This window comes from Tachyglossus aculeatus, chromosome 12 (genome assembly GCF_015852505.1).
Source record: "Tachyglossus aculeatus isolate mTacAcu1 chromosome 12, mTacAcu1.pri, whole genome shotgun sequence".
NCBI classification, from domain to species: domain Eukaryota; kingdom Metazoa; phylum Chordata; class Mammalia; order Monotremata; family Tachyglossidae; genus Tachyglossus; species Tachyglossus aculeatus.
The window spans coordinates 21,882,491-21,901,995 of NC_052077.1; the positions used below are offsets into that span (position 1 = coordinate 21,882,491).

General features: G+C 41.2%; 1 protein-coding gene across 1 annotated transcript in view; it reads right to left on the reverse strand.

The window, feature by feature from the left end:
- SH3D19 (SH3 domain containing 19) overlaps positions 1–19,505 on the reverse strand; it is a 130,331-nt gene that overhangs the window by 81,010 nt on the left and 29,816 nt on the right. The window contains exon 2 of the mRNA XM_038754956.1: positions 9,816–9,855. Within this exon, the coding sequence (XP_038610884.1) occupies positions 9,816–9,855 (40 nt within the window). The remainder of the gene's footprint in view (positions 1–9,815; positions 9,856–19,505) is intronic.

Consider the following 19,505-nt stretch of genomic DNA (forward strand, 5'->3'; position numbering starts at 1 on the left):
ATTGACTATTTTCCCAACAATATAAAATTGAGCTGTTAATCTTCAAGTAACAAAAGATGTATGACCAAATGTCCCATCTACTAATGGAATGATGAAGTTTTATTCTTTTTATCTAATGCTACCCTGGAAGAGTCAAAAGGCTCCCGGCACACTTCTACAGAATTACTGCAAATTTTTTATCCTTTGACAATTTTTAGTTCCCTACTACCTTAGACCTTTATTTCTCTGCATTTACATTAGGATTCAAGGAGTGTTACAGTTACCTGGAAACTTTTGGAAGATGTATGATAAACTCTCCTCAGGAAGCACGGTGGAGCCATTGGGACAAAGCTTCATTTGAGGGTGACTCTTGCCCCACTTCGAGGCACTTCTTTCCAGGCACGATCTGCACTGGCCAGGAGAGACTGCCATAGGGCCGAATGGAGAGGCTCATGGGTCTAGACAGAGCTGAATTTACTTGGGTTTGGCTGGACTAGAGTAGCCTTCTCTTGCTGAGTTGCCTGCTTGCCACTGGGCTTAGTAGTACGAGTGGGGAAGGATGTAATACACCAGACAACTATTTCAATTTTCTTATTTTAGTTTCATCACCTGCTAAGCAGCAGCCCCTTTGAACAGATCAGCTATTCCATGCCAGGAAATCTTGCAAACATTTGGGGTTCAGGTGAGGCAGTCCCTGTATTGAACCCCTAGCTACTGCTAGGTGAGGGCAGCTCTTCTCAATTATCCACTTTAATTCCCACAGTACCATTTTCATCCCTTTTCAAGCACAGAATCCAGCTATGTAGATAATAAGTATGAGGCGCATTTCTGGAGGGAAGACTGTGTAGCCTACTTTTAGTGACTAGACGTGCATGATTCAGAATAGAGGCAATGTGGAATTTGTGCTTTTGAATATTTCAGAGCCCTTTTTTTTTTGACTCCAGCTAGAGACTTCATAAGCTTCTGAATTTTCATCTCCTACCAAATTTACATGCACAAACGTTTTATGGGAGTAAGCTATTATTTTAAATCATGCCAACCTGTTTCATAAATGTAGGATTATGTCTTTGCTGCAGGGTTAGGCTGAAGAAACGCACACTGATAAGATTCAGGGGATATATCTTCAAAGGCCATTTTTTAAAAGGATACAAATTAAGCAGCGTTTTATTTGAACACAGGTATTTGGTAATAGTCACATAATCCTGGAACTAGAAGAACCTTGAGAGATCACTTATTCCTTCCTAGGCCTTCCCAGACTATCACATAAAACCTGTTCAAATATGAAAATCTCTCTGTAATCTATTCCATTATGATCTAATATTGTATTTTAATATCTGCTCTTGGGAACTGAAAAACCTACAGTGGTGCCTAGCTGGCTGTGGAGTACTCACTAAGGACCAGGCATTTTCTTCAACATGGTAGGAACCATTCTTTATTAAATTCGTTCATTCATTCAATCGTATTTACTGAGCACTTACTATGTGCAGAGCACTGTACTAAGCACTTGGGAAGTACAAATTGGCAACATATAGAGACGGTCCCTACCCAACAACGGGCTCACAGTCCCGAAGGGGAAGATATCATTTGATATTAGTTATTACTGTTATACCACCTATGGCCACTTAAGAAACATTTGTAAGTCATTCTTGCAGAAAAGACTACAAATAATTATTAGTTACAATTTTAAATTAATGATCAAATGAGTAAAATGAATATATATCTGAACCAAGCAGATAAAGAGGGCGGAGCTCTAGTGGAATTATATGTAATTTGATCTGGCTTCACTGTGAATTAAAACTTTATGCAGAGTTTGTTTGGTGACTGGTTGACCTGAGTGACAACTGATTGCTAAGAGATCCTGAGAAACTGTTTTCCCTCAACCATATCCTGAAGTGCCGTGAGACTGATGTCAGGGGCCTTGGGGGAAACCCAATGTGGTCTAGTGGAAAGAGCATGCAAGTCAGAGGATCTGGGTTCTAATCCCAGCTCTGCCACCTGCCTGCTGTGTAGCAATGGATAAAGCACTTAGTTTCTCTGTGCTGAAGTTTCCTCATCAGTAAATTGGAGACTAAATTCCTGTTCTCCCTCCTACTTAGACTGTGAGCCCATGTAGGGCAGGGACTGTATCCAATTTGATTATCCTGTAACTACTTCAGTGCTTAATAGAGTGCTTACCAAAGAGTAAGCATTTAACAAATACCACAATTATTGTTATCAAGAGTTAAAAGAACATAAATATTCCACCACTTCTGGGGTTTCCTCACAGAATGCAACATGACACAATGTGGGCAGCTGTGGCAGATTCCCTAGAACTGGAAAGGCAGCTCCAGGTTGGATTTTTCTGCAGTCTGTGGGAGACAAAGCAATAAAGGCCTCCATTACTCACTGAGGCACGAGTCTTGTGTGGGGTTCATAACAAAAGGGATAAATTCCCTTCTTTTCAATACATACTATGCAGCAGGGATTTGGTTTGCACATAAAAGTCTAAGTACTGTTCTGTCCTGTTCTCAACATACTAATGGCACCAACACTTTGAAGGGTAGGAAAAAAGGGTGTGTGGTAATAGGTAGGAATGTATTTAGAAGCAGGATAAAGAAAAAGAGAATTGTTCCTGAGGCTCATTTGGGGATGTGGGCAGGGCAGGGCTGAATATAATATTCAGTACTCCAGGTCCTATCTTCTCTTTAAGGTGCCACCATGAAATACTCACCAAGAGGAAAAATATTAACCGTGGAAGCAGGGTCTCAGGAGAAAGATGCAAGGTCACCTACAGTAGGTGAAAACAACAGGAGCTGGTGTGGTGCTCAGGGATTATTCAGAAAGCAGGAAACCTCCCTCTCAACAATTCAATTCTGGCTGAGGGAAGAAGAAAAGAGAAAAAGCGGGGACAGAAAGGGCGTTTCCGGGAGGTGTGCAGCTCCCTGACATTTTCTTATTAAACAGTCATCTAACAATTAACTTTAATTTTTGAAAACTGTCTCAATATGAATGTTGTCATTTCACTGTCCCAATTCAATACTAGGATTAAATACCTACTTATTCACACCACTGTGCTATATTCAATATGATTTCTAAGAATCAGGGTGAGTATAATGTGGACGTTTTTTCCACTAAGCGATGTTCAAACAGCCGTATCTCTCCTCCTGTTTTTCAAAGAACCTGGGAGATGAGGGGAAAAGAAAAGGAAAAAAACAAGTGCTGACCCTGGAATCCTTAATTCCAAAAGTTGAGAGGCATGTAGCCAGATATTGTGAAAGTTTTGGCCAAGCCACCCTACATCTTTGAAGAGCCAACTAGACTTGGAATCAGATCAGAAATGACATAAGGTTGTGCAATGCCTTTGTAACTTGAGCTTCATCTTCACCACGACAAAGCTGAGATCTCTGGGTTGTCATAGAGAAGCAGCGTAGCTTAGTGGAAAGAGGAAAGAGCCTGGGCTTGAGAGTCAGAGGTCATGGGTTCTAATCCCAGCCCTGCCATTTGTCAGCTCTGTGACTCTGGGCAAGTCACTTCACTTCTCTGTGCCTCAGTTACCTCATCTGTAAAATGGGGTTTAAAACGGCGAGCCCCACACGGGACATCCTGATTACCTTGTATTCCCCCTCAGTGCTTAGAACAGTGCTTGGCACATAGTAAGCACTTACCAAATACCATCATTATTATTATTATTATTATTATCCAGGAAGGCCCTTCCTCAGCCAGCAGGAGGGAGGGGGCCTCCTAAAAGACAGAGCTGGGTTTATTTGTTTGTTCTCATGAAAGGAGTTCAAACAGGAAAGAGGAAGGAAATATTGCAATTCATTATCCATTTCCTCAATGTAGGCAAACTAGAAAGTCGGGCAGGGTAGAATGACTACCTAAGTGAGAAGGTGGATAGTCCTATACACTCTGGGATTCAGCTGATAGAAAGGTTTTAGTGGATTACTGAAGTTCCAGGGCGGCAATCTACACCCTCTGCCACATATCTTCCTTGTAACCGGAAAAAAAAAAAATAAGGAGATGTTTAAATCATGCTTCAGCAGCTTGTCACAAGAGAATATGTACTGGTTGAAAATAAGAGAAAGAGGGTGGCTTGGAATTGCACCGGTACATGGAAACAACTCTAGCCTAGCCTCAACAGAGACACTTTGAACAGAGCTTTAGAGCTGCCAAGGAAACAGGAGCTGAAATTTCAGTTATGCCTCTAACGGAGACAAAACCTGTAAGAAATGGTCTCTAAACACGTGCCAGTCTGGGGCCTTAAGCCCTAAGTCCTAGAGCCGCACAGCTCCCTCTGTTCTAACTGCTTGGATGTTATGAATATGCCAGAGGCACTGCAGCCACCACCCAAAGGCTTTAAACCGCCTGCCCCTCCATCTGTCTGCAGCAACAGTGATTTAAAGGAGTCCTTGCCCAGGACTGCATAGCAACAAATATTTATATTACCACTGTAGGACAGGCATCTGGCAGCACAAAAGTTGTAAAATTCACTTCCTTCAAAGTCAGCTCCCTGGGGTCAAAGGTACAGCAACTTGAACAGTTGCTGATATCTGTTCTAGATGGAGAGGAGAAAAGAATAAAGGAAAAAGAAAAACGGCCTGGCTGTTAAGAGTCTGGAGCAGTGCATGAAGGGAAGACATAACTTAGAGGTACGATCTCCTAGGGATGCTAAAAACCAGGTATACTGCCCTGCTGGACTTGAAAAGAAAGAAGAGGAAAGATGGTTTTCAGAATTGACTGTACTACTGAGTATTTTATTAGAAACAACTTCAGAGTAGCCCTCAAACCCCAGAGTGCCATGGCACAGACAGGCTAGATGACAACAATTTTCAGTACCCGAGGGATAGTGTCTTTCGGCAACTCATTTTCATTCTCAATGTACAGGGGAAAATGATAAAGCCACATTTAATAGGGAACCACAAAAAAATAATAAAATGTATATCCTACATAGGCAAAGGTAAAATTATAATAATTTTTACACATCTCTCATTAAGCATTTTTTTCCAAAGCCTGAGTACACTTTAATTTTTCACCTCATTTGCAACATTTCACATGCTACAGCAACAGTAACGTTTCACTTAAAGCTCAGATAACATAATGCCAAGAAGTAATTACACACAAGCTATAGTTTATAGAGGCAAAGTAATCAAAACATATGGGCAGGGAAATGCTTCAGAACTATAGTAGTTAAATGAAGCCCAACAGAGCATGGCATTTTAATGGACAGAAGAAAAGCATCTCGCTAATCTATTTAAACCACGGTGTAATGATGGCAAAAAATGTATAAAATAAGATCTCAAGCACCTGTATTTCTTCAGAGCAACAAAAGGCTTATGAAAAGCCTTTTGTTTACTGCGAGGAAGGAGGCAATGGTAAATCACTTCCGTATTTTTATCAAAAAAACTCCACGGATACACTCCCAGGATGATTGCAGATGGAAGTGGGGCATTCTGAGAGAGATGTGTCCATGGCATCACTATAGGTCAGAGACGACTCGATGGCATAAGACAAGATGAGGTTCTGGGCAGCTTGCCCGGCATCATTTTCAGTGACTGGCTGGCCAACCTCCCCCCCTCAGAAAGTCCACCGACATTCAGGTTAGACTAATCATTTTTTCTTTCAGCAATGGCTGAAAATTATCAGGCAGCATGCATCAACTAGCAGTGAAAGGTGCCCTCTTTAGCAGGCCTTAAGAAAGGAAGCAGGACATGGCAGTCTAATGAAGAGCATCCAGGGGTAACAACAACAAAAGGAATCCTCTCATAGGTCAAAGGGATTAAGGAGTCTTTCAGCATGTCTGGGGATACTTAAAAAAGTTCCCGACCAAGGGAGAAACAGAGTATGAAGGATGTTTAGCAGCAAACATTCAAAACCCTTGGATGGGTGGGGCTAGATGCACAGGATTGATTGAGCCTTGGTTTCTGTTTCTGATCTCTTCTTGGGAAAGGGAATAATAATAACTGTGGTACTTCTTAAGCACTTGCTAAATGCCCAGCACTAGGGTAGGTTCAAGATCACCAGGTCCCACATGGGGCTTACAGTATAAGTAGGAAGGAAAACACATACTAAATTCCCATTTTGCAGATGCCGATGATATTTGTTAAGCACTTACTATGTACCAGGCACCGTACTAAGTGCTGGGTGGATACAAGCAAATCGAGCTGGACACAGAGGTAACTGAGTCACAGAGAACTTAAGTGACTTATTCAAGATCACACAGCAGATAAGTGGCAGAGCAGGTCTGGAACGCAGGTCCTTCAACTCCCAGGCCCATGATCTTTCCACCAGGCCACAGATGGTAACCCAGGTGTCCCATAATTTTACAGAAAATAAAGATCATGTGATCGCTCCCCCATGTTAATGGAGCAGATTATTTTAGCATTATTACAAATCCACAAATATAAGAGCAAGATCGCTTTTGGGTCATTGTGACAAAGGGATTTCCTATGGCCCCACCTACTGATACCTTTTGCAGTATTGATAAACCCAGAGGCTGCATAACAACTAGAAAAAAAAATTTTCTTGGGAATTGAAAATGTTCTTAAAAACTTAATAAACCCATCCTATGAGATTGTTCTTTTCACAGATGGAAGATCTGCAGCCCACACAGACTAATTTCCAGACTAACAGTGCTCAAAGCATATCCTGTCAGAGAACCCTAGCCAGAATCCAGCGACCCTGCCTTCCAAATTTCTGGAACTCGGAATCCCACCCTCAGCCCACCATCTCTTCCCAAACTGATGAGAAGGCAGCAGGAAGAGTGAAGACTTTTTTTGAAGACTTTTCACAACTAACACCGGTTCCTCTGGTCAGCTTAAACAAAATACCCAAAAAGTATTAAGATAAAGCCACTAGAGCTATTCTGTCTGCTGCAGACAGTGCCTTTCCTGTAGCCAGAATAGTAAAGGCTTAGGACAGGAGGAGAAAATGAATGCGGAATATTCCAAATTTTAAATCTCTCAGTAAGAAATGTTAGAGTGATCTTCTTTGACAAAAAAAATAAAAGTTTCACGTTCATACAGCGTGGCTCAGTGGAAAGAGCACAGCTTGGGAGTCGGAGGTCATGTGTTCTAATCCCGGTTTCCCCACATGTCTGCTGTGTGACCTTGAGCAAGTCACTGAACTTCTCTGGGCCTCAGTTACCTCATCTATAAAATGGGGATTAAGACTGTGAGCCCCACGTGGGACGTGATCACCTTGAATCCCCCCCCCCAGCACTTAAAACAGTGCTTTGCCCATAGTAAGCGCTTAACAAATGCCATCATTATTATACTGGGTCTTGGCTCTCTGTCTCTTACCCCGGGTATCAGTGGGAAGAAAAATCTCCCCAAAATAAATTTTTAACTTCCTTCCTTCCACATTCTATTTTCTGTGCAAGTGACTGCCTCACTCTCCAGAGGCAGATATCAGGCTTTGCTCCCTGCTGCTGGAGCTAATGTTGGATGGGAAGAATGAGGGGCCTCAGCTGAGTTTAGCTTTGCACATAGTAAGCGCTTAATAAATGCCATCATTATTATTATTATTATGGGGAAGGAAAGCCAAGAGTCTAAAGTCACCTGGGCACAAAATTATTTTTCTTGTTAACTGATTTCTTTTAACATAAATCATAGGCCTTTTTCTTCACAGGAGCTGTGCCAGAGTTAAACACCCAATATCTTTACATACTAACAGCTTTAAAGCACTCAGTCACCTTGCCCCCTCCTCCCTTACTGCTCTTCCACTGCAAACCTGCCTGCACATTTCACTCTAATGCCAACCTACTCATTGTATCTTGATCTATCTCACCACCAACTTCTCTTCCGTATCGTGCAACTGGCCTGGAACACCTTCTCTCTTCATATCTGATAGACAATTACTCTCCTCACCTTCAAAACCTTACTGTAGGTACATTTCCAAGAGGCCGTCCCTGACAAAGCTCTCATTTCCTCTTCTCCCACTTCCTTCTGTGTTATCCTTGCACTTGGATTTGTTCCCTTTTTTCACCCCTCTCTCAGCCCCACGGCACTTACACACATATCCTTAATTTATTTATATTAATGCCCATCTTCCCCTCTAGGTTCTAAGCTCATTGTGGGCAGGGAAAGTGTCTACATACTTTACTGTCCCAAGTGCTTAATACAGTGTTCTACACATAGTACGTGCTCAATAAATACTTTTGATTATTCTTTATCTCACAGAAAGTCTTAAAACACAAATGCCTCGGGTGACTAAGGGAATTATTTCCATTCATTCATTCATTCAAATGTATTTATTGAGCAAAGAGCACTGTACTAAGCGATTATTTCCATGTGGTCTGAAAGTAAAAACTGAATATTTTACTCCCTCATACTTCCTCTGCAAGTACCCTCTTAAGCAAAGAGAGCATTCTGATAGTAACTATGAGAAGCAGCATGGTCTAGTGGATAGAGGATGGCCGTGGCGTCATGGACTTGCGTTCTAATCCCAGCTCTGCCACTTGTCTGCTTTGTGACCTTGGGGAAGTCACTAACTTCTCTGTGCCTCTATTACCTAATCGGTAAAATGGGGATTAAGACTGTGAGCCCTACATGGGGCCGGGATTGTGTTCGATTAATTTGAATCTACCCCAGTGTTTACTACAATGCCTGGTACAGAGTAAGTGCCTTAATACTATTAAAAAAACAACCAAAAAGCTATTGAATGAAGCTTGAGATATGTGTTTCCCTTCCTAGGTCTTCTGGAAGAAGCAAAACATTGTTATCATGGTAAACACCAGTAATATATAGAAAATTGCATTATAATGTTCTTTTCCTGGGACACCTCCACAGCTCTTCAGATTACAGTCCTTCCACGGTTCACCGAAATGGACTTTGGGGAATGCCTGGGCTGTTGCTGACTTTGGGTGGAAGCTCTTCACCTCCCCTAGGATCAGAAGGACAGACAGGCATGCATACCGTAGGTCCTAAGCACCCCACAATATCAGCAGCCTATGGAGACATTATACCTTTTGCTGACATTTCACAGAATAGTAAACTCTGCCATTGACATCATACACAAGTGCTTCAGTTATCCCACTTCCACTGTATCCCACTTCCTTCTCGCTTTCTCCTGTTCCCATCAACTTTATTTTCCCAATCACCACCCCTGGGACTATTAAGGAGACTAAATGTATTTTGAGATGCTAATATTTGGAAACATTCCAGAAGTCTAGATTGTAAGCTCGTTGAGAGCAGGAGATGTGTCTACCAACTCTGCTATATTGTACTCTCCCAAGTGCTTAGTACAGTGTTCTGTATACAGTAAGTGTTCAGTAAATACAATCGATTAAATCTGTCTCCTGATGGGTAGTATAGCAGCCAGCAGACATCCAGTTCAGGATGGCAAACGATTTTAACATCACCCTTTCCTCCCCTCATCCTCTCGTCTTCTCTCTGACCCTGCTCCTGCTCCTTTTTGGCACATTCCTATCCTGCCTAATGTGATCAGATTTTATTTGCCCCATATATTTAAACACAAGCTGCTGGGTTATAGGACTGGAGAAAAACAGGGAAAAAAAGACCAAAAAAGTAAAGCAAATTTAAAAAAAATTCACCAGAAAGTTCAAATAAAGACCCAAATTACTAACTCAGTGTAGAAATGCTATAATTAAATGGTGCTTGCGTGCATGTGTATGCACACGCTCAAGTGCAATGTGTGTACTGGTTCTTCAGACCAATATTTTGTACAAGTGGGTGAGGATTAGGAACGTGGAGTGACAAAAGCCTCTGGGTGGATTTAAGAGGTCGAAGATATTTCATATACACACTGAACTTTCAAAATGAAACATTTTGGATTTTTTAACGGAAAAAAATCCATGTAGTTTTACAGCAAATCTACAGAGTTTTCAAATATATTAGTACCTTGAAGAACGGTGCTCTGGTTTGTTTCTTTCACTGCGATCTGTGAAGAAAGGAGGCATAATATTAGCATTTACATTACAAAATATTCTCTAGAGCACTGGGAAAAAACCTTCTGAAAGCAATCTCCTTGTACCACTAGCTTTCAAAACAAAGTCTTGGGTTCCCCTCTTCTATGGAAATCTTGTCTTTCTGGTCACTTCGATCTGTCATATGAAGAGGTTTAATGTAAGTTTATAGAAATTAATAGTTTAAAATCCTCCACTGAAGAAAACGGAAGAATATTCATTTACTCTTTTCTTTAAAAACCTTTACTGTTTCAAAATTTCACATTAAAACTTAAAGGACAAGCTAAGGGAAGAAAGTTTGGAAAATGGAAAACCACAGATTACTCAGCTTGAAAAAATCATTCCATGAATCATGGCTGGCAAAGCGCCCTAGAAGGATGGGAAGGGAAAAAAAATAGTCTGCTACAGCAACATCTGCAAAGACATTAAGTCTGTACAGTTCCAACATTAACTCTCTGCTGCCCAGCAACCTTTAGTCTTGAAGAATGTGTTTGTTACTATTTTCTGATTAGCCTGGAAATTTTAGACACGGAGCACTTATAGTAAAAATGTTTTTTTTAATAAAAGTAAATGGTGAATGCAAGTTTTAGAAAGTGAACCATAAGCTACAGAAACAGTTGACTATAGAAGTCTACTCTATGCAGTGAGTAGCTTGGTGAAACTACATACAAAGTTTCCCAAGTTTATTTGCTCGAGGAAAGTCACTTTTCTCATTATGCAAAAACATGCAGATTTGATGTTAATAAGTGAACCAAATGTATACTGGAAACTTTTGAAATACAAGGACCAAATAGAGAAACTTGAAATCTGCATTAAAACATTCAATAGAATTAAAAAATAAGACCCATTCTGACAAATAAGAACTTTATGGTAAAAGACTAAACTAAAAGATTCTAAGAGAAATGGCGGTTCTACTTCAAGATTTCTAGAGAATAATGTAAAGAAAATAAACAAATAGGACAGCCTCCGTTAAATGCATGTCCTAGACCTAAAACTTTTCTGGGGATCATAATTAATAAATATCAAAGGTCTTTTCTCAGTCAAAGATTCCCACACATTTGATTATGAAACTGTTCTCTGAAAGACTAACCAAACTCTGAAAGGCTACAACAGAAGACTCTTGTTTAGATATATTACTCTACATAATGCACAATGGAAATGTGTTTCTGGCTACAATTTCTCTGCCCATTTGCATTTGCTGTCACACTGCAGCTTTTAATGTTGATTATATGTCAGCACTCCCACCCTCTCCCGAAGAAATACACCAAGTTTTCTACTCTGTGGATACTCAATTCTTAAATCACAGCAATAAAGCACGCATTTAAATTTCTTCAACAGCCCCTTACCAAACCCTCTCCTGCTTGCTTTGCCACAAAAGTAACACAAAAAGTCAGAAAACTGAAGCCTCAAAATCGATTGCTTGGGTGCATGAAGAAAAGCCTCATGATCCTTTACTGTTGGCACTCAAAAAATCTGGTTGATTTATCATTTTAACCAGGCGACAGTCCTTACCTGTGGCTTCTGATGAAATGAAAGATGTTCCTACTTAGCCCATTCGTCATCTGTTGCTGGGATCCCAGTTGCCCTACAGCTAATGCGGCTTGCTAACAGCAAAATCCCCAGAGGTCCTTCCCTGTGGCTCAACACAAACGGGAGTGTTCCAGCAAGAGGGGAGAAACAGAGTCACGGAGCATGTAAACAACAGCATCCGAGAGCTTCCCTCTAGGGCCCACCGCTGATTGGCAGATCTACTACAGCCAGTCTGCACAACTGGAATGCTGTCATTCAGGAAGTGAAGACAGTTCACTTTTCCCTTTCATTCGGCGTTGGAAGAGGAAACTATCATTTTTTTTAATCCATTCTACAGCTTTTTGCTTTACAAACAGATATGCAATACTGTAATTCTCCCAAATGGCTCTAATTGTTTTGAAAGAGAACTGTTACTTACATCTTCTAAGAAGTAACATCTAAAATATAAGCTCCGATTTTCCTGTTCCCATGTAACTAGATACTGTGTCTATGCCCCAACCCTCAGTGTATAAGAAAGAGAATCTAAGACTTCCATTTTATCAGTTAGGGGATAAAATAAAGACATTACTGAGCAGGGCACCCCTTCCGTGAAATTAAAAAAAAATGAAATCATTTTCACGAGCCAAAGACAGGAACAGGGTTCTGCATTTCCTGTTTTATTAAAAGCAGTCACAAGAAGCATTGTTTGGAACAGAACTACCCTCTGTGATTGCGCAATTATTTAAAAAAAAATTTTCTCTGGAAAAATATAGGGGATCTTACACATTTCCAAAAGCCAAGAGTGAAGAAAACAAAGCCCAGGGCAGAGTTTAGAGCTTGTTTTTCTATTAGCAATGAAGAAAAACCTTTACAGAAATTCCACACAGAAATCGGGGTCTATGAGAAAACATAGAAATGTCAGCCTGATTTCAGCACTTGTAATATAAAATGTAATGATAATGAACTGATTATAATTTTCTGACATCAAACAAGATATTAATTCAATTCACAAAATTGGGGATATTAATTCATATTCTCCAGAGAGTTCCTAATTTTCCAAAAATTTCTTTTTAGAGTACATTTACCACATCTTCCTCAAAATATGCATTATCAACTACCCTGTAACTCCTAGCAGGATATGGGAACGATTTCTGGATGAGGCTGACCTAATCCAATGTGGCACCCTGATATGAAGATCTAGGGCACATGCTGAAGCTGCAAACGTGCTGCAGCTGCCACTTCTATTTTTTTAATGGTATTTATTAAGCATTTACTATGTGCCGGGCACTGAACTAAGCATGACAGCAGGTACAAGGATAGTCAGTTTGGACAAAGGCCCTTCCCATATGGGGCCCACAGTGTTAATCTCCATTTTACAGATGAGGTAACTGAAGCACAGAAGTGAAATGACTTCTCCTGCTTCTTTCAACTGGGGACAAAATTCTGAAATTCCTAGTTGCTAACCTAGGTATTGCTCTGAATGCTTCACCTCTCAAGCAGCAATTGGGCAGAGTAGAGAGAAAACTAAAGATGTCCAGCTCAGAAGAGGGCTGCCTGGTAGTCCACAGTCTAATAGTCCATATGGTCTAATAGTTCGGTGTGCTCTTTCCTTCGTTCCAGTTTAGAAGATGCTCGGTGGCTTCTGAGTTAGACTAATCTTGGAAATCCTAATAGCTTTCTGAGTCAACCTTGGAGTTCTTGAATCCCAATTAAGCAAAGCAATGTGGCCTAGGGCATATAGCATGGGAGACAGAAGGACCTGGGTTCTAATTCTGGCTCTACCACTTTGTGTGACGTTGGGCAAGTCATTTAACTTTTCTTCCCTTGGTTACCTCATCTGTAAAATGGGGATTAAGACTGTGAGCCCCATGTGGGACATGGACTGTATGCAACCTGATAAACTTGTATCTACCCCAGTGATTAGTACAGTGTCTGGAACATAGTAAGCGCTTAATAAATACCATACAAAAGTTACAATCCCCATCTCCCATTCTACTTCCTCAGGAAGCCAAGTGGAATGGACAGCATCCCAATGAACACTTGAGATCTACATCTACTGTTAAATAAGCAATGTCTGGTGAGGATGCCACCATCTCTTAGCTGTGTTTGTTTTCCCTCATTCCAAGTTATTTAGATCCTAATTCATCACTGCCAATGATCAAAAGCAAGTTTTACAAGACATGATCAGGTTGATGAGTAATCCATATAGATAGTTGGTCAGAAGACCCAAGGGCTTTTTCCTGTCATGACTCTATAAACTGAGGAACTGGAAGGTGTCCGGGTCACTACTATGTTTTTGTACTTCCTCATCCAACCAACCGACGGCTTACCGTCTACTAATTATCTTGGGCAGCTTTTCCCTTTTTTGTACACAAATAAACTTGCCACCCAAAACTTCTTTGGCTGATATTGATTCCTTCCCCATTCACTCAACTTTTGGCTACAGACCTGTTGTCAATAAAAACTAATCATGCCCTTATCCAGGAATTGAAAGTTTCACCTATCAGAAATTTTAGTCTGAGGAACTGAATGTGAAATGGGGCCATGTTAATCCTACAAAGGATTGGGCTCCAATTCCCAGTCACCCTGTCATCATCATCAATCGTATTTATTGAGCGCTTACTATGTGCAGAGCACTGTACTAAGCGCTTGGGAAGTACAAATTGGCAACATATAGAGACAGTCCCTACCCAACAGTGGGCTCACAGTCTAAAAGACCACCCATACCCCTGCCGTAGCCACACTGTAACTTCAGTTCCCCCAAGTCTTGTTTACTATAAGTCGCCTAGGGAGCTGCAGAACTTGGGCTGTCTGAGGGTGGACTGGTCACCCTCAAATTTGGCTTCTTGAACAAGTAAACGGGAAGTTAAAGATAGGAGTTCTATACATATATGAAGGTGTTGAATCCTGGAGTTCACAGAACAAAAAGGATTAACTGGAGGTGCTCAGGAAATGTACAGAAGCCATAACCACACATGTTTGGAGAAGCAGTTGTGCCTTAGTTGACAGAGCATGGATGAGCTTGGGAGTCAGAAAGGCCTGGTTTCTAATCCCAGCTCTGCCACTTGTCTGCTCAGTACCTCAGCTACCTCATCTGTAAAATAGGGATTAATCAATCAATCAGTCGTATTTATTGAGTGCTTACTGTGTGCAAGAGCACTGTACTAAGCACTTGGGAAGTACAAGTTGGTAACATATAGAGACAGTCCCTACCCAGCAGTGGGCTCACAGTCTAAAAAGATTAAGACTGTGTGCCCCATGTGGGACATGGACTATGTCCAACACAATTAGCTTGCATTTATCTCAGAGCTTAGTACAGTGCCTGGCACATACTAAGTTCTTAAATATCATTAAAAAAATTAAAATGTTTCTTTCACTGCTTAATAAAACTAAAATCAGATCTTCCCTAAAAGGGGAAACCATCTTTCAGTGACTTCTTCCTTAGGATCTGAATTTGCTGCAGGTCTCTCATACAGTCCAGGCAAAACCCGACTATTATCAAATGATCAAAAATTTAAAAAGAAATGGAAATCAAGGGGGAAATTAGTTAAAGCACCATATACCCAATCCCAGTAGGATAATTTCACTTAGCAAATTCTTCCCAGAAAGTAAGGACCTTGTGACCTGCCTATTCCATTTAGGATTCCCAACCACAATGGGGTGGTCTTGATCTCAGCTTAGTTCTACTGGGAACATTAACTAATTTAACTGAAGTCAATTAGGCCATTCAGTGTCCAACAAGGTAGAAGGAATTTACCCGTTCCTCTGAAAAATGCCTTCCTCAGGAATGGAAGAAAGAATGTTTTCACTACAGTTTCAATGTTGTAGAAATTAATGGGGAAGAAATGGATACTGACGCTAAAGAGCCTCTTATAAAACATGGGGAAAACATGAAGGTGGCAAGGACGTGGCAAGTCACTTCTCTTACTGGTAAGAACTGGGAACTGGCAGCAACCCAAGCAACTCCAGGGCTGCCAAATGATGATGCGGCAGATGCTTCTGGAGTCCCGATGCTATCCTACTTGTGACTACCCCTTCCCAAGCTTTACTCTGTTCCCATTATCCCTATGGTTAAGGCCAAAGATGAATGTTTACACTGCTGAAACTACAGTAAAATGCACACCCATGAGAGCTATAAACTCATCCCTCTAGACTGTAAGCTCATTGTGGGCAAGAAATATGACTGTTTATTATTATAGTATACTCTCCCAAGTATTTAGTACAGTTCTCTGCACACGGTTAGCACTCAATATACCCGATTTACTGACTATCAATCCAGGAGGCTGCATGGCCTAATACAAAGAACATGGGGCTGAGAGTCAGGATACCTGGATTCTAGTCCTGACTCTGCCACCAGCCTGCTCTATGACCCTGAGAAAGTCCCCTGACATCGCTATGCCTCAGTTTACTCATCTTTAAAAAGGTATGTAGATGCTTTCTCTGCCTAACTCTTAGACTGTGAGCTCCAGGTGTCATTGGGACTGTGTCTAATTTAGTTCTTAAGCATCTGAGTGCTGAAACCTAATATCATCTTAAGACAGAGATCTAACGCTATGGTAGAATTAACTCTGCTGTACTACATGTTTTCAGCATACATTCTCTTAAGCAATTAAGAAATATTTGTCTTAAACACAAGGCTATTTGGATACAGTATGGTGCAGTGTCAGAGGAAACTGTGCACATATACTGTGTTCAAACGGTTTGATGCTATAGCACAAGTTTTCCAAGCCTGCAACGTCCAGCTTTACAGGAGAATCAACAGTATTTACTGGGCACCTGGGTGTGCAGAACACTATACCAAGCACTTGGGAGTGTACAAATAGAGGTAGTACACATGATCCCTCTCCTGCAGTAGGGCCACAGGAGGATGTGTGTGTTTGAGAAAGTCACGGAGGAGTACAGTTTCGCTAGACTATAAGCTTCTTGAAACCAAAGAAGGATCATGTCTACCAACTAACTCTACTGTACTCTCCCAAGTGTTTAGTACAATGCTCTCCACATAAAGTTGGCACTCAGTAAATACCACTGATTGACTGGGGGCAATTAAGGGATAACAATTTACTTCAATTTTAATAGAATGGAAGCTATCCTTGATTATCTGGGTCTTTATTTCACTTCAAAATACAATTGAGTCCTCCCACTAAAAAAATGGCCCTTCAAAATGCAGAAAACTAAGAGATCATTCCAGTTCACAGAGACTAAAGCCAAAACAACAAGGCTCTGGCAAACGATTTCTACAGTGAAATGCACAAGGCCCTCTAATAAAAGAGCTCTGTTTGCTTAAACTTCCTGAGCAAGTAACACGATTTTTTTTCTGGATGCTTCTCTCACCAAAAGACAAAAAGAGATGTCCAGAAAGATAACATGATCATCTCAAATACCTTCACCTTAGCCAGCAGAACACAGATAGCATGATATCAATCAGATTCTGGAAAATGGCTTGCCAACTGAAAGATGTCATTTCTGCCCACCCCATTTCTATGTCAAGGAATGTTCCTATCAGCAGCATTTAGCAGCACTTCCACCCAGAGTGACATTTATTTCTAATTCAGGGATGGCAGCTATTCCCCACCCCACACCACTTCCCAAGGCAAACTTCTCCGACTAAGCCCCCATTTTCCCTACTCCCTTCACCCTTCTGCTTGACCCTGGCACTTGGATTTATAACCTTTAGTCACCCCACCCTCAGCACTTATGTACATAACCATTATTTTAATGGAGGCTTCCCCCTCTAGACTGTGAGCTCCATGATTCCAGGGCACGTCTACCAAATGTTATACTGTACTCTCCCACATGCTTAGTCCAGTGCTCTGCTCCTAGTAAGTGTTCAATAAATACGATTGATTCGTTTGTGGGTGAGTGTTGGGTTGGCATGCTGGGGGAGGTGAGGGTAATAGCAGGAATGAAGTGGCAGTAGATCGGGAAAGAGATTTGGGTACCTCCAGGACAGTGGCAGGTGCCATTTCAACTGTTGAGAGATGTCACTGACTAAACTTGGAAATCCTGAAAAAAATGCTATTTGATTCATTTTTTGCTAAGGTTATCTGTTTTTGAACCTACTGAAAATCCTCACGGTTGACACAGAAAGAGCTCGGGCCCTTTAAAAAGAAATTCCAAATTCACATCTTTGTGTCACAGATGAGAACAATGCAAAATTGAAAAGTTACAAAAATAATTGCTTTGGGTAGCCCTGTAGAAATCTCTCTTGTTCTGTGAAATGTAGTTTTGTTCCGATAATGAAAGGGACCAAAGGGGTTGGTTACTAATTCAAAGTTCTTTTTCTAGGGAAAAAGGTTGGAATGGAAGATGGGAAATAGTCTAATGGAGCTGTTCAGTCTTAGAGCCATGTGCTGTACATGTCCCTGCTGACCTTTGAGAGAACATAAGCAATATCACGCTGGATCAGACCAATGGGCTGTCCAGGCAAATACTGTATCCAACTGTACCTGGAGAACAGCCAGAAAGAGCACGTATATCTTTTCCAACTCTGTTGCTTCCCCCTACTAATCTATTTTAGTGTCCGTCTCCCAGCTACAGTATAAGGACTTCAGGGGCATGGATCGTATTTACCAATCTATTGTACTCTCCCAAGAACTTAGTACACTGTTCCACACAGACTAGGTATTCATTAAATGCTATTTATTGATCACTGAAAGTTCTTGCCCAAAGAACCACCAAGGGCATTTTGCATTGGGGACAAGCTCAGCAGAAATCATAGAAAGAGATGTCTAACAGAGGAACTGAATAGAACAGTGGTTCTCCAATGACCGTCAGCCAATCTGTGGTACTACGGCACGGTGTTGACACTATGTTGTGATCGGTCTGGCCACAGATGTGATTCAGTATGCAAAATCCTTGCATGCACTTTGCAGTGTGCCACACCCTGGCTCACCTACTTGCTTGTCACAAAGTAACACGGCTGACAGGGATGAGCAAGTGGTACTGCACAATTTACTAGAATTTAGAACAGTGCTTTGTACATAGTAAGCGCTTAACAAATGCCCGTTATTGTTATTATTATTATTAAAATCAACTCCTTCCCACAGGTTCTCAGCTTCAGGGTCTCCATGACTGGACCGAACCTGTTCGCCATTTACAGTGGGAAACTCCATCTGTCCCCAACAGTTGCAATGAAGTTTACTAGAGATACCATGGAATAGTTGACCTCATAATAAAAGCTATACCACCTAGCATTCTTAACTTTCTCTTCCACTAACCCAACCCAGTATACCCAACCAAATATTCACTCTAACAGTCTCTCTAATAAGCTATTATGGGACCCCTACATCAATGTATTTATTCTTGTGTTACTTTGGGCAAGTCATTTAGCTTCTTTATTCCTCAAGTTCCTCATCTGTAAAATAGGGATGAAACCTGTTCTCCCTCCCTTTTAGCCTGTGAGCCCCATGTGGGATAGACGTTGCATCTGATTGTATCTACCCGAGCCCTAGACACATAGTACCTGCTTAATTCCACAATATTTGCAATGAATTGCATCTGTTTATAAGCTAATGAGAGAAGAAATACCCTCTATGTCATATGGTGTAGTGGTCACCTGTCCTTTCTAAAAGACACTTAGATGTTGTGGTAGATGTGTCAGGTTTTCATCTATTTTTCTTTCTTCTTTTGCATGACAAGTACTTCTACCATGTTCACCATATAGCTGGTCTCTCAACCATTCCCTCTTGCCTTTACCTCCCACAGGTAACAAACTCTGATAATATGTAAATTTTGAACCATTTGTCTGCTGTGTGACCTTGGGCAAGTCTTAACTTTTCTGTGCCTCAGCGCTACCTCATCTGTAAAATGGGGATTAAGATTGGGAGCCCCTTGTGGGACATGGACTGTGTCCAACCTGATTAGCTTGTATCTACCCCAATGCTTAGTACAGTGCCTGGCACACAAGCGCTTGGCAAATACCCTAAAAAGTAAAGCAAAAAAACCTGTCAGTTTCTAGCTTCACTAGGGCAGGAAGTGGTGACCTATTCTGTGTTTGTCATATCCAGACCTTTCATGATTTAATAAACTTCATTTCTATCTCTTACCAGTCTCAGTTTTCCAAACTGATGTCTTAATCTACCCCACGAGATGCTGCTCCATCTTCATATTTGCTGCT